This window comes from Ischnura elegans (assembly GCF_921293095.1).
Source record: "Ischnura elegans chromosome 13 unlocalized genomic scaffold, ioIscEleg1.1 SUPER_13_unloc_4, whole genome shotgun sequence".
Lineage (NCBI taxonomy): Eukaryota > Metazoa > Arthropoda > Insecta > Odonata > Coenagrionidae > Ischnura > Ischnura elegans.
The window spans coordinates 10,161,564-10,185,554 of NW_025791660.1; the positions used below are offsets into that span (position 1 = coordinate 10,161,564).

The 23,991-nt window shown below is 37.7% G+C and overlaps 1 protein-coding gene across 1 annotated transcript; it reads right to left on the minus strand.

Moving 5' to 3' along the window:
• On the minus strand, positions 1-22,116 carry LOC124173111 (zinc finger and SCAN domain-containing protein 12-like). The gene is made up of 8 exons (XM_046552615.1): positions 22,070-22,116; positions 17,318-18,081; positions 16,239-16,406; positions 14,376-14,495; positions 12,901-13,032; positions 9,097-9,297; positions 2,687-2,759; positions 1-1,200 (listed from the first exon to the last, which is right to left on the minus strand). The coding sequence occupies exons 2-8, from the start codon at positions 17,858-17,860 to the stop codon at positions 296-298; spliced, it is 2,142 nt and encodes a 713-aa protein (XP_046408571.1). The 5' UTR covers positions 17,861-18,081; positions 22,070-22,116; the 3' UTR covers positions 1-295.
• Between the last annotated feature and the right edge of the window lie 1,875 nt (positions 22,117-23,991).

Here is a 23,991-nt window from a genome sequence, read left to right on the forward strand (position 1 = left end):
GCCACCGTTATATTTTATTCAACATAGGGATACAATTTCATCAATTTTCACCAAACAAAAATCTCAGCAATAGTGATCATTTATTACCTTGAAGACAAATTAAAATTGATCAATTAGACTTCAAGCGCATTACATAGTGTGTTTACATGTGACCTTGAGATAGTATAAGTGAAAGGCATACTTCAAAGGGTACACGTATGATGAATTCCTCCTGGTTGCATACGCCTTCTGCCAGTTGTGATTTCTAATCTGAGTGAATGATCAACAGAAAAAGCTGCAGAGAACAATGTTTAATTCATGTGTGTTTACGCATGTGTTTGGTGAGGTCACTGCTCTGAGTAAAACCCTTGCGGCAAATACTGCACAAATAAGGTCTCTCTCCGGTGTGGGTTCGCATATGTATGGTGAGGTGACAGCTCCGAGTGAAAGATTTGCAGCAATAGCTGCACGAGTAAGGTTTATTTCCTGAGTGTATGCGCATGTGTTTAACGAGGTCGTTACTCTGAGAGAAACGCTTGTGGCAAATGCTGCATACATAAGGTTTCTCTCCGGTGTGGGAACGCAAATGGCCAGAGAGGTTGCCACTAACAGCGAAAGCCTTACCGCAAATGTTGCATGAATAAGGTTTCTCACCGGAGTGTATGCGCATGTGTTTGCTGAGATTGCTGCCATCAGTGAAAACCTTATCACACACACTGCACGTGTAATGTCTCTCTCTTGTGCTCAGTGATGTGCGATTGCGACGTTTTCTAGTACGACTGGACGACTTTGAGTCCTTTTCCCCTTTGCCTTCAGAGAATTTCTTGGGAAGTGTATTTCCTCCTTGTCTCTTCCTTTCCAGCCCTTTGAAAGCCTTTGATGCAGCGGGCTCACTGGAACTAATGTTTTCTCCACTTGATGCAAGGGTTTTGACACACTCATCTTTTCCCATCGATGACTCTTCATCAATATACGAGGTGCTAGTATCCAAATGGTTATTAAGGTGTTCTATAAGCTCGTTATTTGTGTCATCTTTATTAGGCATGTGGTACTCAGCGTGAAGAGTACCATATTTTTCCAAGTCATTATCAATCACATTTCTTACTTCCTCCGCATGAGAAGCATTAGAGTCATCGCTGGAATCAATCCTTACTTTTCCTTCTTTCAGCAGAGAGGAAGTTGATGTTGTTTGTTGAGGCACTCTGTGAGGGGCTGGGAGCCCTGGAAAAGAATTTCCCATTACAAAAATTACAATCAGACTACCACTCATGAATATCAAGGAAGTTTTTCCAATGGATCCTTCAGGTATTTGCTACACAAGTAATTTTCACTTATTGCAACATTGTAATAATTCTTCCAGAAAAATGAAGGCATGTTTCATTGAAATACAATACAATATACATAAATGAAAATGCTTTGTGACATTTATGATATGATCACTAAAAAATTCAACACTTTAATTTTCTTCCAGAGCAAGGCACAGTAAACCCATATATCTTTATAACATAATGCATTTAGTGATTGAATTGCTCCAGATTTTCACTTTGACAGGCTATGGCCCGATATTTAATAGTTGCTAGCTAAAGCCTTGAATGCCAAAGATGATTTCCCATTATGTATCCCTTAACAGCTGATATCATAAATGACGTAGACGTGATGCTATTTGTGAAGATTTAAATCATTAGTTCCATCACAATTCGTTGCCAAGTGTGATTAATGAGTAGATTTTGATTTTAAAATCTACTCTATTTCCTTATTATACCAGTTCATAAATACCGTTTGATTGATTGTTACCAAAGCTAATGTAGGCAGCCATTAATGCCTTCCTGGATGTCTTTAGATAATTTTACCTGGAAATAGACAATTCCCTGACTTTTCCCTAATAAGTCACCCTTTTCCTAAAGTAATCGCCAGAAATCAATCAATACTTGGCATTGTGGATTTCTTCAGGATGATTTTTCAAAACTCTTAGAAAACATTAACTGTTTTAATCAATATAAAAATGTCAGAAGGCTTTCTTTAAAAAATCTAAGCTTCATTTGTTATAATCTCACCCTAATTCTTTACACTTTTCATTTCTGCCATCACTGAGTATGCAGCTGCAAAATTTATATAATTCGCAAAATGTGCTTTCCCTTTGCACAGTTTTACCCCCAAACCACAGTTTTTAAATACCGTAACCTTTATCACCTGTTAAACATTATGACTATGTAATACATGAAATGGGGTCAATTTCTTTCATTGATTTAATATCAAATTTTAAAATTGTGATCTAGGAAATGTTACATTTTAAGTGTTTGTTCAGAAGTAGAACCTGTCACCTACCCATAGTGATATTATGTAAAAAAAATTGCAAATGACTTTTTTGGGGGCACAATATCAGTTACACACACAAAGAGGGGTACTGGAGGAAAAATAGATTGGGAGCCGCAGCACTACACCATTAACAAACTTTTCCTAGCCATCGGAGAAACATGTTGAATACTCAAAGACTTAGGCAGAACTAAATATATTTGTTTTGAAAAGTTTCAGAAAAATAATAGATACATAACTGTAAAAGTGTTAGTGGATGGATTTCATCCCCACCTTTCAATTGGTAAGTAAATACAAGATAAATACAAAGTGTATTACAGGTGCTCTATTCATTACAATATGTTACAACTACCTCTTTGTTAAGAGCTATTGGTCAGACCTTGAGAGAACTCACCCAATGCCACCATCGTATTCACATGGGCCATTGTAAAATTCTCCATGAGTTCCCCATTCTCGAGGAAAGGAGGCTGAAAGTAAGCAACAATATATGAATAAGCTATGAACTACTTGTTTACAGAACATAGCATTCTTCATTGCACTAAAAGAAATGAGAAGGTAATGTTACTTCTTCACTGTAAGTATGCTTGCAATATCAACAGAACAAAATAATTTGTGATAACTCTGCCCTTGATATTTTCCTTATTACCACATGATATCATTACATCACATTCTAACAGCAATTGCAAAGGTTACAAGTATGAATGTCACAGGTAATAATTCCATTTCCCCAGGGGGAATTCAGCAGTGTGCAGAGAAGAAAAATGAATATAATCTGAGATTTCAGTCTAGATGGAGTGGAGATGGAACATGACGAAGGAGCAGTAGCATTTTCCACAAATTTTATTTTATACACTACGGATTTCCCTTTACATCATCTGTATGCCTGATGACGCTGCAATGCAAAACGGGTAGTACATAGAATAGAATTGGTGGAAATCACTCCTGCTTCTTCATTATTAAGGAAAAGGAACTAAAACTATTACAAACATATTGATCCATAGGTACTGAACATTCTGTGGAGCTCACAAGTATCTTCATGCGTAAAAGAGCTAACTTCTGGTAGAGCGAGTGCGGATTTTTCCATGCAAAAAACTGAATGTCAGCTATGACTTTTGCAGGGGGAGGGAAGTGACTATTCTGAATGCCTTGGTCAATGGTGTTCCAGCCCTACCCGAGACCCAGCTAGGCGAGACCTAAGGACCGCACCATCACAATGAAGCTCGACCCTCCAACTCATTTATGATCATCCTCAAAGCAGGAATGGATTTATGTGCAATGTTTTATTAGCAAAGACATTGTGCTTGCTCCCATATTTTATATATTTTTTTAAATTCTTCGTTTTGTTCTTTGCGAATGAAATTTTTAGACGAAATTTTAGCGTTACTAATAAAGGGTTTTCTATATTAATAGTTTTTGTACCTTGTGTTATTAACTTTGATATTCTCAATGCTAGAAATCTATTTAACCTTTTCCCTGCTATACAGGTATATCTGAGAAAGTTTCAAATCCAGGGAGACGACGGCCGTATATTTACGTGTGAGACTTTCCAAACCAGGATAACGAAATCCGTATATATACATTTTCTACCTCTCCCCCTTCTATGACGATCGCGGGTTTACGCCATCTTTGCCTCGGGACCCAACGCTTCGGGGTTTAGGATTTACCCTCAGAATCCGCGAGCAGGTACCCGGACCCTCATCTTTTACAACCCCTCTTAGGGGTAAGGGGCAGCGGTCATACAATTGTTTATCCCATCAGGTTTCGAAATAAATATTTGTTCATTTCTCATAAAAAAATAAACTAAGAATTGAATTATTTGTCTTTTGAGCAGGATTTACAATTTTAAACGAAATTCTACCATAAATATTAACTTATATCTCGAGTTATGTATAAAAATCAACATGGAAATAGTTGCTGCATCAAATATATGTTAATATTGGCTTTAGAACTTCATTTAAAATTTGACAATGCTCAGAAAAAATGAGAAATTCAATTCAAAGTTGCAATTTATGTGCAAGCAACAGTTATCCATTTGCTAAATATATGTAGGCAGTACATCAGTTGACCGCAAACCAATGCTGCAGGTATGGTCGTAAACCCAGAAAGTAGGGAGCACAACTACTCTCAGATTCCAAGATAAAGCGAAATCCTAGCACTGCACTGCACTTTGCACTGCTGTAAACATACGTGGTACGTTCGCAAGGCAGGCTGCTTTGAATGTACTTTGAAGACTACTGGACTACTTTTCGCCGAAGCACTTCGAAGGGTCCCTAATCCGGGACCCTTTCCTCGATGAGCCTCACCCTCACCTCACCCTCGCTGGCCGTTTAAATTCCAATTAATATCAAATAATTGTGCCCTCATGATCTACTCAGGGCTATTACGATAACATGACTAGGACAATCTGTTTGAACAACAGTTATCATCAATAATTATTCCTGAAAACATTCCACGTAACTCATGTTCACTGAGTGCATGTAATTAGCTATTTCTCGTATATTCCGAGTTAGGAAATAGAATTTAAATATCATAATAATGCATAGGCAAGGGCCATCTATACATGCATTATTATCGATATTATGGTCGCCATTTTAACTTTTAATGCTGCTTTTCGTAAAGAAGAATATTTTAAGAAATGGCATTGCGTAAAAATGCACAAAACAACACATGTATCGTGAATTTAGCTCGAAATCATAAGATGATATGCTCCCAGGCCGATTTTTAGGAGCCAACGCATTTTGCCTTTCATTTTTCATCGCAAAGCAGAGCTATGAAGGGCTCCCAATTGCTGCGATGAGTTGGCTCCGCCCCCAAGTACGCAACGTCGAGCTATGAAGGCACCCTAACCATGAACTTTCTTCTCACCCGTCTCCCCGTTCACCCATGCCGAGAGATCTTTCTTTCCAATGTCCTTGTTTACTCCCTCTTGCGACCTTCTGCTGATCTTGCTAAAACCCACCTAACGCATCCCAAACCCCTCCTTCCCCAGCATTTTCCCATTCACTCCCTCCCTAAGGTGACTGAGCTTGAGTGCATTGTAAAAAATACGCTCCCCCAAACGTAGACTGAGGCAGAGTTGAAGGCCCTTTCCCCACCCTTTTTCTCCTGCTCCCTTCACCCCTCATTATGCTGACCACTTCTTTCCTCAGGCAATCCCCATCCCACTCTTATTCACCCCACCCACTGGGAACGTTCTCTGACTGTGGACAAGTGCATGGTTCATCTTTACCTGCAACGGGGGTAAGTTAATAACCGGAGAGAGGATGAAGAAGTCTCTTTCTCTATCAGGAAATTGGTGCGGCGCTTATAATTGTCTCTCTCCTTCTCTGCTGACTTTTCAATTGAAATTATTTTCTTAACTGTTTCCACATTATATTTATTTATGATTCTGGCGCGACTATTTTTTAGTGCTAAAACTAAGAAAATCTTTTCTCTATGTCAATGATCCTTCGCATAACTTTCAATACGGCATAGAAAGGAGCATGGAAACTAAATGAGGTGAAGGTATAGGTTTTTGCGTGTCATTTTTGGGAAATCACGCAAGTGAAACAGTACTTCACACACGTTGAGAAATGATGAAACGTCTCTTGTAGGAAAACAATCAATGCAGATAATAACGTTTCTCTCTTTATTTCTTCGATAATGGAAGATGTTTCTCCTGTCGTTTTCCGGTTGGAACCTTGCTCCAGTCGGCATTTAAGAGAGAAATACTATATGAACATAGCACTTCACACCCGGTATGAAGAATATCGTCCTGATGAGGAATAAAGTCTTTCATAGCAACGTCTGCAAAGACGGTGGAGCACAGTTGCCGGACGGAGAACTCAAACAGAATTTACTGCAAATATTCGCCATAAGATAATCATATTCTACGTAATTTCTGATCGTAACTGAATCTCAATGAAAATAACTAATTGAAAAGATAGCCCATTCAGCTGAAAAGACGGAGTTACTCGAAATATTTACTTACGAAGGTTATTTTGGAAACGCGTTAAGGCCCTCCGTTTTCTTTTTTTCGTCACTGAGCGATATAGGGCGACATAAATGTTGGTTAGGCCAGCTGCCGCTAAAATTCCGTGGGTGCTGGAAACACTTATCTATCCTACGCATACTTAATAGTTGCCATTCGCTCCTAACCACAAATTTATAACATTAAATTCTTATAATAAACTTTTAAATTCGTTATTTGATTACGTTTTCGAAATTGGTCGGAAATTTCTTAAGCAATCGTTTACATTGAAGTATGAACAAGAAATGGGAATTCTACGGTGGTATAGTTATTTAACGATCTTTTACAGCATAAATAGATAACAAAAAGCCTTTTCCGAGAATTCTACCATGAATAACCGCCAAAAACATTTAAACAAGGCCACTAAAGACAAAAAAGGGCAGAAGAAACAAAAGCGAACATTTTTTCGTGACTTATGAAAAAGATTTGAAATTACGAAACTCGATATTACGGAGTGCCAATTTTTCGGTCTCACTGACTTCGTATAATCGAGAGTTTACTGTATTTGGTGCATCACAAAACCTAAATCACAAATTTTTGTTCATTATATTACATACATATTTAATTATAATGGTTTAAAAATCTTATTTTGAACCTTGCGCCAAAACGACCGGCAGCAATCTTCTTTGAAATGTGATGCAGCCATTGCTTCTTGCTATAGTAACGTTGCTTGCATTCTTATTTACGGTATTTAGGGACTTCGTGCCGTAAACTCGAGTGCTACTGGCAAAGACTAATGTTGAAGTACGCTATGGAGGAATATAACACGTGTTTGGAAGTGAAGACTGGAAAAAAAAGGATCCAAAGAATATTGTTTCGTGCCTACGTGCACAAGCACAATTAAATCAACGCCTGACGAAGTTTTTGTAAATGTACCCATAAAACTGTATTTGCGGAAGGAGTGGCTCTCAGCTGCCCGAAGGGATTTGAAGAAGATACCTTAATCAGCATCAACTCATATCCCATGCTGCACTGATCATTTTAATGTAAGTAAATGGAACATTTTTACAATCGATAGGAAATCACCTTACTTGTGTATACATACATAACAAAACCTAATTCACAATAAGTAGAGGACCTGCTGGATTTGACCTCACTGCACGTTGCTTATATCCTAATGATACGGCTTGCCTGCACGGCACGGAAGTATGCGCGTGTTGCGGGAATTACAAGGGCTTTGGCCGTTTTCCAATTCGTAATTATTCACCCTCCGTGCACTTTTCGATCGTCAACTTACGGATGTGACGACAGCAAGGGTGGACCCAATCGGCAAAGGCGCAAGGGAACGAAGTGTAAGTGAACAAAGTAACGTGGATGCTCCCTCGTTGACGTGCCCTCGTGGGAAGTGGACGTGAAAATCGTGGCAATGGAAAACTCAGAAATCTTGAACTGGAGTTGTAAGTAATTTTGTGTTTACTATGCGCAAAGAGAGAGCGTCCAATCGGTGCCAGAAAAGTCACAATGCTAAGCAGTCTAAATTACAAACGTAAAAAAACCGAGAAGCAGGGTGAAATTGATTCTTAACTCAACCACCAGATGTCCTAATACTACGTTTCGTCACTGTCAATAGCTCGCATTATTTCTACTCACACTTTACGGAGTCACACAGTAAGGGGGCAGGGTGCTAGGGAGATAGGCAACGAGGGAATGAGTGCATACTACATGGATTGGAAAACAGCCTAAGAGTTTGAGTATCGCTTGAACTGGTTACTGGAAAGCAGGGCCATTGCACTTGACAGCCCAAAAAGGGCCGGAGGGGACTGCCAGAGTTAGAAACTGAATGTGAGGATAACCAGTTGGGTTTGTTTGGTGACATGGAAGCATTGAGATTATAAATACCTCAAGAGACTGAAGAAGCAATGGATTGGGCAAGGATGAATGCATCACCACGAAACTTACATGTAGTTAAATTAGTCCCCAAATTTACATGGTGGGGGCACCATTTGGATTTCCATTGCTAATCCTCTAAGTGAGACAAAAACAAAGAAAAACTTATTTTACCAAATTAAATGAATGAGGATGGATTGTGGCAAGGATTTTTTAAATTATACCAAAGAAAAAATGATTGATTTCACTAGGACTCAAAACCAGAATACCCAGATAAAATTCATAAGATGCGCACCTCAATGTAAGAGGCTTGGCTGCTAGCTTTAGGGGAGTGCTCAATCGAGGGAAGTCACAGTATGTACTTCTGAATATCTCTCAAACTCAGACACGTGGGGATGAAAGCTACGATGCCTTTGTGTATTATAAGAAAATGACATTTCTTGTGCATGCCATTCTAAAATCTGCTTCTAATATGCTGGTGCATCTTACATGTGGTCAAATACGGTGGTAATAATATAATATTAAGTCACTAAAAGGTAGCACATGCGGCAGCAAAATCCATTGATTAAAAGAAGGATGATGGATAGTACTTAAAAGGAAACAGCTAAAAAATGGGTATTGATAGTGGATCCTATTTTAAGAAAATTATAATATACATTAACTTAAAATCATTCCCACGCTGAGTATTATGATAGACATTGATGAATTTTTACACATTTTTCAGTGGTCTTGGTCAAAAAATCTTGAGGGGTAAACATTTTTATGATCATTAATGTCGAAAAACACAGAATGCAGAAATGCTACATGAGGATAATTTTAATGTTGTTCTCATGTGGAATGTATCAGCACCCAAGAAAATAAGTACTAAATGCAGAAAAACATTAAATGCCAAGATGTTAAATCAAAATCCGACAGTGAGTAGCATTAATTTATAACTGATAACTTCAGGCATTATGTTCGGAACTCACTAGTGTAATAGCTTCTGTGCTGCCATCTGCAGGAGCTGCTCTCACATCCATTACTTCCTCTAGCTGTCCCTCCTCCACAGTGTCCTCTTCCATCATTTCCTCATAACACCCTTCATAGTGCTCGCCATACGACTCTTCCTCACCCACCGTCCCATCAAACGGCCCCTCCTCTGCACCCAATTCCTCCACATACTCTTCCTCCTAGAGGGCATAAACAGATTATGTATCCTCTGTTCCAAACATACCAGGTGATAAAATGTACAGTATTAAGTAAAAATTATCATTGAAGGGCATGTGGAAGGGAAGAATGGCAAATGTGGGCCTCATATGACATACAAGGACTGTCCAGATAGTAACAAAAGTTTTGAAATAAAGAAATAAACATTTTTCACTGCCCCTCACTACTCAGATCAGCGGCTAAATGATAGGGGGAGTACGTGGATGTCCCCCCCAAGGTCTCACAGAAATTTAAAATTACTTTAAAATATTATCGAGTTTTCCCATGCAATAACTGCATCTGCTTAAAGTTAAGTCTTAAGGGCCATAATGATGTAAAAATGTATTTCCAGGCATGTATTATTTCAAGGATTTTCCCCGATCCCGTTGCCTGGGGGTGGGGGCTCACCACTCCAGGCCGTCCCATCCATCCCAGAGCCTATCCCTAGTTACGCTGCTGGCAGAGATGATTCATCCTTCAGTCTAGTTGAAAATGTCAGAGGAGAAACACCCAAGAGGTGAGCATCCAGCCAAACGAATGAGGATTGAAGTTAATCCAAGTAGTCAACAAATAGATGTTTTCATTAGTGCGGAGCCGAATTTTTGAGGAATGATAAGCACAACAACAGAGATTGGTAGTGACCACTGAGGTAGCAATAGGGTGGTTTTCTATTCCATTTAATGGGTCCACCGGTTACTTGGGGCAGCCGCTTAATTGGGGCAGATCTTGAAGAACAGAACCCAATAGAGAGGAACATCCCAGAGTATTCTCCCCTTAATTGGGACAGCATGCCGCTTTACTGGGCCATGAGTCAGCAACATAGACGCTATACTTCCGATGAAATTAATTTTTTTGTTTTCAGAATACTATTTTTTTACATTTTCCTCCTTTGACTTACTCTTACTTTTTTTTACAAATGTTCCTATTCTTACCCTATTTTGAAAGCTCTTGTTGTTATAGTATCCGCAAGAGGATAGGACTTTTCTTTAATAGGACTTAGTATGTAATAGACATTCATTCAGCATGGCCCAAGGCTGTGAATAATATATTTTTAACTAAATTGTTACAATTCTTAAAAATGATAATTAATTTAACTATACTCGCTGATTTATTAATCAAATCAATAGTTTAATGAACTTATGTTGCATTATAAACATTCTTTAGTCTTCTTTCTATCATTTCAACGTTTTTTTATGCCCATATACAGGAAAGTTCGCCTAATTGGGGCAGCCGCTTAATTGGGGCAAAGTGCACAAGTCCCGATATGTCCCAATTAACCGGAATCTACTGTATTATTTTTGCATGAATCAAAAGATTATTACTCCTGGAGTCTCTATTTCATGGTTTTAGATTTTTGAATGACGACATCTTTTTTCACAATTAAATAAAAAGCGAAAAATTTGAAGCACTCAAAAACGTGATGGCTGAGTACAAATGCTGGGAAAAGCCTGAGTGACGTCTGGCTGCTGTGTTAGGCCATCTGGGTGTGAGGCTATGAACGCTGCTGCGATGCAGGCTGCTTGCTGCTGAGCATGGAGGTAGCGTACAGTACCCTGCTAGCAGGTAGCGCTTGGCTTAAATAATCCTTAAAGCCAAGGGCCAAACGTTATCAAAGGTAACTTTCCGACCATAGTCAATTTCAATAGGTGATTATTATGAGATGTTTCCTGGAGATCTGAGACACATACATGCATTGGTAATCTCAAACAATGTAGAACTCCTGACTGCTAGCATAGAATCTAAGTCCCTGTGATGTCACATGGAGTGGCATCGCATGAGTGGCAATCTGGCCTTTTTCAAATGAGGTTAAATTTCACCATCAATATTCATCTCAACCGGGATATATGAAACCAAACAATTTGTTTTATGAATACACTAATGGTGGGTAACAAATCGCAATCAATGCCTTTCATTTTCTTCGATGAAGGAAACTACCCTATGGTCGAATGCATTCAGGCCTGGCCTGAGACCCAGCCAAGCAAGTCCTTAGGGCCACTCCCCAAGCAATAAAACCTGACCCTCCCACTCATTTAGGATCATCCCCACCATAGGAATATGTTCCAAATCAGTTAAATAGTCAACAATTTTTTCAATTATGTATTTTGTTGCATACTACAATTTTTTATTCTTTTAAATTAATTCTTCTCTTGGTTTTGATCATAAGCAATTTTTCAATGAACTTTTAGCATTAAAAATAACGGTCTACCTGAACATTAGCATAATTACCCTTTATTTACTACCTTTTTTGTTTCAATTCTATAAATTTGTTTAAAATTCCAAAAAGCTCAAAATAATGCAACTAATTCTTTCAGAAGAGTAAATTGTTGAAAATCAAATGCAATGTTTGTTTGAAAAAACACAGGTAATGCAATAAGCTGACTGTAGATTTGTGCTATGATTAGGTTAGAGGCTCTAGCCCAGTGAGACCAACCTAAATTGAGCTGGGTCCCAAATTGTAGGGACGAAAATACTAGGGTAACTCCACCCCAAAAAAGTACTCTGTACAGAGAGGATTAAAATATTTTCTTGCTACTTATAGTACCAAAAATGTTTTCCAAAGGTAGGCACCGGTAAGGAAAAGGTAAACTAATCTTTACACTTTTCATAATCAAAAAAGATTAATTATTCAAAATATTTTGTAAATTCATGATTTTTCAATACTTTGGTCCCTTTTATACAGCAAAGTAATGCTATTTTTACATTTCAGGGGGAATACGGACCCCCCCATTTGCTATGCCACTGAGTTGGAAAGTTAGGGTCCAAACTCTTGTGTGGCATGGATGAGGATGTGCAGGAAATGGTGCTTCAACTCACAATGGATACAACTGATGGTTTATGTCTGCCCTCAAAATTCTATTGTGAGTTTGAAGCCCGAATCACACCATTATTTTTACCACCCCTTAAGAATGAAATCTCCAACAATAGCTCCAACAATGATGGGAAAAATGACAGTTTCATGCAATTATTTTCAATGACAGCTCAAGGGATGGAATTCCCATCCCTTTTTCTGTTGATTTCAGCCAATCAGAACGCACAGCCTCTAACAGTGATTGTTACACCACAATTGGCTCTAAATTGAATGAAAGTTGTAAATTGCATGAAAAAATCCACAGAGGGAAAGTCATTCACCTACACCTGTTTTCGAACCCCAATCCCTCGATTTCCACCTGAGGTTTTAGCCAATGAATCTAAGAAGCCGTCCTACTCTCCAGTGGATATTTGTGGACTATACTGGACAAGGTGATATGGACTGCTGAGCATTTGATGTCACAAACACTCCAAGTTGTGCGCATGGCGCCCCAGTCAGAGAGCAAAGCCCGAACTTTGAACATATACTGGTGTTCGCCATTGACTAATTTTAAGTATACCGGGACTAGCCATGGCGATAACTTTATCAGGAGCCACCCACAATGCCAAAATTGTGCGAAAAATCCACAGAGAAAATATTCGCACAGTTTGTGCATTATGGCTTACTACCTTAAATGTGCTTCTGATTGGCATTCAGGTAATGAACATCACTCACCATGTCTCCTTGTAAGTATCACCTACACCTAAATATCATTAGATTATATGAATATCATACATACCTTGGCAGCATCTTTCTCCTCTGGGGATGGTTCTTCCTTAATTAGCTTCCACTCAAAGTCAGTCACGATGGCTCCTGTACTTTCAGCCATACATTCCAACCATTCTTCTTGGGAAAGAGTAGAGGCCAAAGGCTGCACAAGAATCCACATATAATAAGTGCACAAATAATGAGAGAGTTAGAAATATGGGAAAACACATTGTGTTTGTCACAGAGATAAAATAAGAGGCTGATGTTTATGTATATTGTTTGTCAAAATCTACAGTCCACTCCTCAAACTGCCTCAAGGAAGTAATTGTAAGGAAATTTGACTGCTCAAATTGGTTTGCATGTTTGCCACTTGATTATCTTTGCCAGACTCAAAACGCCTTTTTTTGCATTGCAAAGTTTGTGAAAAGCCAAAAAATGATCATCAGAGCAGTATTCTGGAGATGTCAACCTCCTGATACCATCTTATTTGTAATGATGACTTATCTGCAGGGAGTATCTGGCATATGATTTCAGCACCAATGCATTAAAACATATTTACAGAAAATAAATATATTCTATGTCAGAGAATTTAGTTAGAGATTTCGTGCATTTCGGGTTATGCTTAATTTTAATAACATCAATTTTGGCAAATAAAAATAATACTCATTTTTATCATTCTAAGTCATTATTTCACAATGGTCATTTCATAAAATTCTAAAAATGGCCTATTTTTTTGATCCCAGTGAAAACAGTCAGTTTTCACTTGTTTATAATTTTTTCAATAGTTACATTATCATGTTAAAAGTTTCTTGTAAGAGATCAATTTGTTGTTACTTTCAGGAAATAATATTAAAGAAGTGAAAACTTCAATTGGTTGGGAAATATATATGCTCCATTTGTTTGAAAAACAGTGCCAACTTCAACATTTTTTAAAGCAATTAAATACTTTTTACTGTTCAGGGTAATGAGTTTCATCAACATTCATGGTATGCGAAAGGTGTGACACATTCAGTCTCAAGTTACACTCTCTACTTTGTGGAACCAGGACATTGGAATTTAAAGATACTTGACCGTAATCATCAATATTCAATGATAATTACTACCTCAATTTGCAATCAAAACCATCTCTTAATATTTTTAGTCCCCCTCATTCATTCTACATTTTGACTATGCTCTTGACCCATCTGAAAAGAAATTCTTTTGGAGAAAATAACCCCTGCATCCGCAACACTTCCGTCTGAAGTGTCTTAGAGTGAATGTGGCATTCATTGGATCACACCCCCAGTGGGCCAAGTTGAGAGGCAGAACACACCTATTCTTTTCATTACAATGCATAGTTTGCTTTGAAGGCTACAGTCACGAATGATACCTCTATACTCAGATTCAACTTTCATCAACTTAAGGAAAAAGTTGTGTTTTCCTGCTGAGTGGCACTGGGAATATTCAACTATGGAATGAAATTGTATGATAGCACAACTGCACTGAACCATGCAAGAATACACTCACCAATTCATCAGTTGCCAATGGATCTGCAACATCCCTTGAAATTTCCGGTGGATCTGGTGTGTTCATCACCGGATACTTTCCTTCACTGAGAGGGTCCTCGCTCTCCTCTTTCACAGGAAACTAGAATAGAATGCTAGGTGTCACTAAATAAAGGCAAAATAATAGTACTAAGACCCTCTGTAACACATTCAATGCGAGCCTGATTTTCTTTTAAGTCATCAAAATTGGCCAATATAATAAGACAGAAAAATAGCAGGAGGTTTCTGCAACATAACTCCCATTCAAATACTGCTTTTTACAAGAGGGAAACTTGTTGAAGGCTATACACATGATTGGAAGACTTGGAAGCAGATATTAGTTACGTGTGGAGAAAGGGCTTCCAGCCCTACCAGCAGAGCACCTCGATAAGAGCCTGACAATGCCTCCAGGGAGAGGATAGGGATGGAAGGGAGGGGATGTGGAAACAGAAACCCATCTTAGGGGCAATGAGGGCCACTATTAGGAAAACCATAATTAGCTGTTTCCACAGAAAGGAAATATTTTCTAATGAGGAAGAGAAAACCTTCAATATTCCATAGATAGTCAGTGGGAAAGCATAAAGAAAGGCCCCATTCCATCCTGTAAAACCTTGATTTGTTTTCATTAGGAAGCATTTGAAAGGGTCTTCAAAATGTGCACAGCATAGCAATAAGTGCAAAGAGATCAATTTAATCTAAATATTTGCTCATAAGGAAAGGAAACTATGAATTATCCATGCACATTTTTCAAGCTGCTTATGGATGGAATTTCAAACAAATCTACAGTGATGGTAAATGAATCATTCACTCACATGCTCCCTCTTTTTAATATTTTACCATTTACAAGCAAATGACGAGATACCAATGAAAAAAATCCCTTGAAATTATATAGTGTACCTAATACCGGTATCCAACACATAACACAAAAATAGCAGTATGACTTACATTTTCTGTGCCATTGGCTGCTTTTCTGGAGGCTATTTCACATCCATAGCCATCAATACACTTGTTACAGCACAGTGATTCAAAATCCAAGTGATCATAATATGTTTAGAGCACATCACTTCATAAATACATTGAATTGTGTTCTTCTTACCTTTTTCGTGCTTAAAAAGAGGTGCCATGAGTTTTTGCCAGTTCCTTAGTTGAGGTAAAGCAGGAAGATGAGAAACTACATATCAGTTTTCCCTGATATTACACAATTGCTTATACTGCCTATTTTTTACAGAGCGCGACCCGGGTTTCAACAGATTATCATCACCTTCAGGTGCAAATTATGATTTATCTTATTATTTTTTCCTTGTTACTCGATGAATTTTAAAATTGACACCAGAATAGGGGAAAATTATGGGTAGGGATTGAATTTTATAGAGATTATTACTTCATATCAGTTGATAAACATAGAACTGTGTTCTACTATGCTTTTCCTATGCCTATAAAGAGGTAACATGAGAGTTTGGGCACGTTTCTTCATCAAGGTGAAGCGGGAAGATTGAACAAACAGGGAACTATCTTGAGACCACTCAGTATTATACATAAGAATATTTATTAGGTTGCAAGCAGACTCAAGCTACCTCAGTTAAGGCCTACATTGGATAAGCAAAATTTCTGCCATAAGATTAACACTGTTCCGCAACAAACATCGCCACAGGTATAAATAGATAATAGAGACTAGGCTATTTGGCTCGCATAAACTTGCTGTTCCATGCAACTGAGAGTTGTAGAATAGAATTGAGAATAGTATCTATTCATGTCAGGCACACCGATTTTCATTATACAGATGAGAAATTTACACAACACAAAGTCATCCTACTCAGGTGTTACTGTAGGTGAGAATAAAACTTACCAAAGCATCTGGTCTCGTTTCTAGGCAGTCTGACACAGGAATGTATATTTCAGTAGTTTGGAATGCACATGGGAGCTGTGAAGTGCCTTCATTCGCACTTTGCAAGCAGTCCTGTGAGTCAGTAGAAGACCGTATATTGTCATCACCTGTCCCCTCTTCTTTGACACTCTGCAGAGAAAGTAATGGAGATAAACAACTCACCTTCTTCAAAGTCAAGAAATTAGGGGCACACCTAGATATAATGAAACAGGATTATTGAAATCTTACCTCCAATACTAGAAAAGATTATGTTAGATTGAAGGACCAAGCATGCATTGCTAAGCCACTCCACTTGAACTGCATTTAAGGACAAAAGACCTAGAAAACACTGTCACGAGGCATTGATGAGGATATTTCAGGGTGACAATAGTACACGTACAGAGGTATGGTTATTAAGGTGTACTCTTCAGCTACCATTTTATTCTTTGGTTTATTTAAGAATTCTACCCAAATAACTGCTGGAAAAGAGAGACGTGAAGCAGAGAAGGGTCATTTAGGCTGAATACCTGAGCCTCTTCCATGAATTACCAAGGAGCAAAGGAAATTTCAACATTGGGAGAGAGAAAGAGATTTAACACTTTTTAAGCAAACCAGCTTTTCCCACCGACCAGGTAACAGGATACATATTGGAGAACACCACACTCCCTGAACATTTAATAGGCTAGTAATAAAGAATCTTAATATTTCCCCAATACTATGCACTATTGACTACCATCAAAATGATCCCTTCCTTCTCAGATGACCTCTCAGCACTAAGATCTGTTAACAAAATGAAGTCTCTTGCGGTAAAATTAGAAACAGTTAAAGAAGGTTTTGAAAACATGCAATCAGCATGGCCACAATGCACGCACTTCCCCTTAACTTTCTATCTGCAACCCATGCATCCCAGACCACAAAAGTCTTTACCACATTCTGCTTTCCTATTACTCATTGGACCATTACCAGAACAAAATTATGTCTCCTCACTCTTTAATAACTTGACCACATGTATTCCACTTAACTTTACTCCCACCTTTTCCCTGGTGCTCTCAACAACTTACCAGGCTGCCTCCAGGATTTGATGCTGCTAGCCATGGTGCATCCATCAGCAATATACATTCTTTGCACTCTACATCAGAACACTGAGCTTCAGTGATGGCCATGCTAAGCACAAAATCCATGTTCTCCTGTACTTTTCTAAGACACAGGAAGGCCTCATTGTTCAGTAAGTGGATTGCATGATGACACAAATCAAATCCAAAGAAAGGGTTAATGCAAGCCCCTATTACTTTACAACAATAATTTATGTCATCAGGTAACTTGGCCATGAAATTCACTGTCACGTTCCCACCAGTAGAGTGAGTTAACCTCTGGCCATTGACCAAATCTTGGTTTTGTGACGGCAACAAGTTTTTCCCACAAAAGCTGTTCATAAATCGATATTCCTTCCATGTTATAGAAGATGGTCGAGAGGTAATTACACATTCCTGAGATTTTATCAACACTTTCACCGTTTTTTGTTCACAGATCCATTCAGGAAGTCTTCCCAGATGCACAACCACATTATCAGTTTTGGAGTGTAATGGTGATTTACATTGATTCATGATATCCTTATTCAAATTTATAAACACTACAGACAAATCAAACAGAACTATCTGCTTTTTAGCCAACAAATAATTTACATAAAATTTGGGATGATGTTTGAGATCAATCTGGCACTAGTTGCAATGTAAAATATGAACATCAACAGCTGTGCATCAGCTCCCCGGAAGGGTATCATTAAATGTCCATGGCTTGTATTTTAATAGCAGCAGGCTGAAAAACCCTGAAAAAATAAATGTTATTATACACATTTAGATCAAATAAATTCGCAACAGTAAAAGACACTGCCCAACATAGTAATGGAAACCCATGGAGACACTGTTATCTTAGATGAGATTTATGACCAAAGGTTACCAGGAAAAAGTCCTCATTCAAAGAATTCAAGATTACATTGTGCATACCAATGTGATAAATTTAATTCAACGTGTATAACTAAACAAGAAAACCAATTCTGAGGAGCTCTTTTGCCTGAACGAAGCAATCAATTTCATTGCCACCAGAAGCATGAGAGAGAGTACACAGTTGCGATAGGTCATAAAAATCCTTTTCCATGGTGCTTCATTCATTACATGTTAGTCTATTCTCATTATAATTATTGCACTTAAATTCATGTTTCCCAAGTTTTCGAGCCTTAATATCCCTTATTTTTCATTCCAATGACTCACAGTTTGGATGCAAGGATGCTAAAATTATTCCCATCTGTTTTAATGACAAATTTTAAAAACCATGAAAATTGAAGATGATGCTTTAACGATGCAAATATCTGCTAGTTTTAGAACCAATGCCTCAATTGAATACCTATTGATACTATTATGCAATGCATAATGTCTTCAATGCAGCTGGTAAGAGTTTATAAAAGAGAGAATCAGTCAACCTTAACCTTCAATTATTTTAGGTAAAAAAAACTAGTGCTGTTGCTGATCACACCATCACCCATGTAATCTCCTGTAACATCAGGCATGCTGAGGCATAAACAGAGAGACCAAAAATAAACCCCAATGCCTGCTACAGAAAGAATGCTGAAAATTTAAGCCTAACTCATTTGGCTTAATTTCAATGATTCAGGAGCAGACTTAAGCATTTGGTCAATCTAAACTGGAACTGAGCATGTCACCATTTCGTACCACTGAGCATATCATGCTGTGAATGATAGCTGGTGAAAAGTTGTTTTGTCTAAAAGCTGCCTTAATGTAGCACTGGCTGCATTTCACGCCATAGACAGCACACCATCAGGCCACACTGAGTAAACATACAAGTTTTCTAACAAACAGTACCCAAAGTATTTGCAACCGAGTAAAGTAATCTCCCAAATATCTGAGTGTGGATTTGAGCTGTGGATGAAAGGAATTTCAAAAACTCTATCATGAATTAGTCTTTAAATGTCATAGCAAAAAATGATACATTTAAAACTAAGTCCATACTCTCATTTTAATTTTTTGCCTTCTTGTGAGTAAATCAGACCATGCAAATGAAAAAATTCCTCCCATAATATTTTTGTTTCTATTTCAGGTACCCCTCACATAACTGTAAGCATGTTCCTAAAGAGTGCCATACTAGCACATTTCAGGCTAAGTGAGGTGTTTTTAATGCATAACAATACAACTTATATCCTGTGCACCACAAGATGACTTTTCTGGGGCTATTTTAGATTTTAGAGCAAAGTTGCTAATGCACAGAGATAACTAAATCGCTTTATCGATAAATCGCTTTTCTTAGAATCATAAAGGGTCATCGAAAAATTCGGCGAAAATATCATTAGCGTTCAACAACTGGACTGTATGAATGCACGTGCGATATCATTGTGAGAGTGGAAGGTTTAGTTTTTCTGCATAATTTACTCGAGACATCGTCAGTCAGCTGAGCACATTTTCCACCCAAAATGAGTAGCTAACAATAGGGCATTAATGCAGGTACGAAGTTGGATATACAAGTTACATTACTTTAGAATACCGGCATATTAGCAATTACTCGGGGGAAAATGAATGGATCAGAAAATAAAGGGTATGTATTATTAAGGGTATGTAAGAGTTATTTGGATTGTAACATTCATGGGCGATAAAACTATTAAACAACAGCATCTCCCCATTACATATTTTTCATCCCCTAAGATGAAAGAACAAGGTATTAAAGCATTCACATGAGAAGTTCGTTAAAAATAACTCTAAAATTTCATTTAAAATTTGCCTATGCACAGAACAAAACAAAGAATTCGTTACAATATATAAACATTTGAGTTTGCAACAAATTATTCTTTGCAAAAACCATTGCCGTTTCAACCACTTCACCGCAAGTTCAAGGAAGGATCATAAATGAGTGGGAGGGTCGGGCTTAATTGCCTAAGGGGAGGCACAAGGGTCTCGCTAAGCTGGGTCTCCGGGCTGGGCCTGAATACCACCGACCATAGCTACTGCTGCGTTCGCTTCCCATCCTCTGCGACAGCTATACATGACATCAGGTCGTTTGCGAAGAAAAGTTTGCGACAGCTATACACGACGTCAGGTGTTCTGCATATAAAATGCCCGTCGGCTCCACCCGACATCCAGCGCGAAAGGGTTAAAAATGGTCAAGCACTCAAAACTTATTTTACGTTGTAAAAAATGTCCATTATTGAATTCTAAAAAATACAATCAAAATTCTATAAACAAATTAACGAAATATATCTGACACACCTTCATGTACTTGTTCCATTTGTATGTAAGTTGCTCATTTGTGATATCATAATCACCTTTATTATATTTACATCAACTTTGACTATCCAGATTACCATAGATTTTACTTAAATCAGCATTGTCAGTTCTTTCATTACAATTTTAGTATGCTTGCATGTAAACAACCCTCTTTATAATCAGTTGTGATACATTCTATCTAGGATAGAAAATTTTAGAATTTTCATGACCAAAGGTATGGTTTCCACTATTATTAAACCAAACCATAGAGATGAGTAGGAATAATACCGTTAATTATCTACTTAATACAGTATCAAAAACGACACACGAAATCATCTTCTTTGCTAAAAATATTTTATCTATCACGATTTTTTTCAAATAACCCTTATAACAGAAAAATAACAATAACACAGCAATCATGTGCAAAAAAAAACACCGTTCTTTTCAGGCCTGTGCACACCATGCATACACTAGTATAAAATAATGTGTGGGCGATTATAGTAGACCAGAATGGAATAAGTACAAACGGATGAGCAGTATTAGAACATGTTCTATTTTTTCTTCATGCATTTATACAACTTGGGTGGTCGAACGGTGCATTTTTGTGTCTATTTATGCATTCCTACATGAAGACATTAACTAGTACAGGTAGGTGCAATGTAAACAGGCCTTTACCGTTGCACCAAGAGCATTATTTAAGTAAAAAGAAACCTCAAAGTCATCTTCTCTTACAAAATTATTCCATGAAAATATCTTTTTAAATAACCCAATTATTCATATCCTAAAAACTTGCAAAATCAATCATGCAACAATTATGAATTACGCTCTAAACTTTTCTTACACAGAAAAAAGAAATATAAAATGTTTACATTCACTTGGAACTATATTTGACAACCGATCAACAAACTATTTTCAAGGTCTCTCACATTTTATTATTTAGCAGCATATGGTCAGAGGTTTCTTTGTTCCTAAAAAAATGGAGTATGGAAGAGCCATGTGTGTGCATTGCCTTGCTAAGTTGATAAATAGTGAATTTGAATCCCATACTTTCCTGAATATCATTGTCTATTAGACACTAAGTTTTACTAGAAGACGAAATGTCTTCAGTTTTTGGCACTGAAAAACCAACTGCAACATAAATAGCATCTTGCCAAGGGCTCACATATAGGGAAAAAACGTTCATGGGATATTGGACTTTTCCGTGTACCATGGACGAGGGCCTTCCATGTAACCTTTTATTGTAGATTAACAAAATGTATGCTAAATTATCTTTTGACCGTTAATCGAAGTACCTTTTTCGTTAGTATTCGATTTAGTGGCCACAGGTAGTTCTACAACATTATTTTTCTCCAATTATGTCACCAAGAAGGTAATCGATTACAATATAGTTTATCCTCAAAACTTCATACCATAACTATTTCAGTCCGCAAAATTTATCTTTCTACATTCCTACTGTAGTCGACAAACACCGAAGAGTGACACCTTTAACTCTGCCATGCCTATACTACGCCAGTCATCAAAGAAGAAAAAAGGAAAAGTACTCACCCTACAACAATCACTCTGCAAACTTTTTCTAAGAACTGCGTCTGATTGTAAACAAATCTTTTTGAAGACGCTGAATTCCGTAAGTCTCTTCAAACACAGTGGACACATGGTAGTGGGCAGGCCATCTCCCACAGCAATCTGAGGTATTAATAAACAAATTATACGTCAACAGAAGTCGTAATTATCTTGGAAAAAAACAAAATGAAGTAAGCACCAAAGAAGATCGACTGCATTTGATATGCCACTCACATGTAAGCCGACTTACTCATGTATGGCATCCTTTACAGCTATATTGCATGCCACATTCGAAGTGAATATGTTATAATAATAATCATGATTCTTCCTACAAAGTCTGCCATTCCTCCTGAAGATTCCGTGAAAATCCCGCTGGTGCGACTCATGTCTTCACTTCAAAATCTCATTCACTATTTAAATCAGGTATATCGTCAAAGACATCATCTACTCACCGACAAATATCTCAAAATAACTACATTCACTACGTTGCTGTTTGAAAATGAAAATGCTTATGATTATTATAACCAACGAAAGGACGAACGACGCCAACAACAAACAACAATCGCCTGATAGAAATTTCACGACTCAATAGCATGGGCTGAGAATACTTTCAACATTTTATGACATGATTGTAAATCTTACGAACACAACATGCACGGTAAAGATACATTAGCAACGTTTATTTGTGAATACAAGAACATGCAATCAAGCCTCAGTATAGAATCGATGATATCTAGTTGTTATTTTATCCGCAAACAGCACACCTATAGAACAGGCCAAACATTCGCGTTTCAAGATAATTTTCTTTCCATTTGAAGAAATAAAGGGGCAATTAATACAAATTCATCAATTTTCTTTCAATTTATGGTAAAGCTATAATTTATGTTTCACTAATATTCAATGCTTACGCCAGAAGCTGCGTTTATGCCGGACTTCAGCTTCTACACGTTCGTAGTAAATTTACGGTCTTTAAATATGAAAAAGGGTACAAAATATCTTAAAAGTTTAATTATAAACATAACTAAAATATTTTTGTTTAAAATAATGCAATACAGCTCAATAATTTAGCACTCGTCGTTGCAATTATCTCTGTTGGATATATGTGTGGTACATCTATATTGCGCAAAACTGTTGATGCGCATGCGCACGTTGGTGTACGCACGTTGGTGTGCGCACGTTGGTGTACGCACGTTGGTGTGCGCACGTTGGTTACGCACGTTAGTTGGCGGGAGAGCCAGTCTGGTCAGTCTCTCGCAGTCACTCTGTATGTGTTGGTATGTGAGCCTGGTGTGTTACCATGGGCCCAGGGGGCCATGGTGTGTAGTGAGGAAATGTATTTTCTTTGTTGGCAATAAAGCCCAATTACTTAATCAATTAAGTTTTACTCAAATCTGTTAACCCGAGAAACCTGAACATGGTAGCAGAAGTCCGTGGTTCACGTGGTGGTTTCTTGGTTATTGTACGAGTGACGGTAAAATGGTGAAGTACAGTGATTTGGTTATACCGGTGTTTGACGGAGAAGAATACGGTATGTGGAAGAAACGTGTGACATTATTTTTGAAACTTAAAAAGTGTGACAATGTCATAATGAGAGGAAAAGTTTCATCGGACAAAGAGGATTGGGATGAAAATGATTTAAAGGCAATGAACTATATATACGGCGCTATTTCAAATAAGCAATTGGAATTTGTATGTGATAAAACGACGGCGTACGATATAATTAAGAAGTTCGATAGTTTATATCTGAAAGAGTCAACAGCACTGCAGATTGTGTGTAGAAATAAATTGGAAAGACTGAGACTTAGAGATTACAGTGACTCGGCGAAATTTTTCAGTGACTTTGAAAAATTGGTAAATGAGTTGAAAACCGCTGGCGCGAGTGTTTCAGAGAAGGAAAAATTAAATTA

Excerpts from the sequence above, each read along its gene's own strand:
- LOC124173111 (XM_046552615.1), bottom strand. The coding sequence starts at position 17,860 with ATGAATCAATGTAAATCACCATTACACTCCAAAACTGATAATGTGGTT. Across the intron at positions 16,407-17,317 it reads CAAATCCTGGAGGCAGCCTG|AGTGTCAAAGAAGAGGGGAC; the intron begins GTAAGTTGTTGA and ends CTTTCTCTGCAG. Across the intron at positions 1,201-2,686 it reads GAATACGATGGTGGCATTGG|GGCTCCCAGCCCCTCACAGA; the intron begins GTGAGTTCTCTC and ends ATTCTTTTCCAG.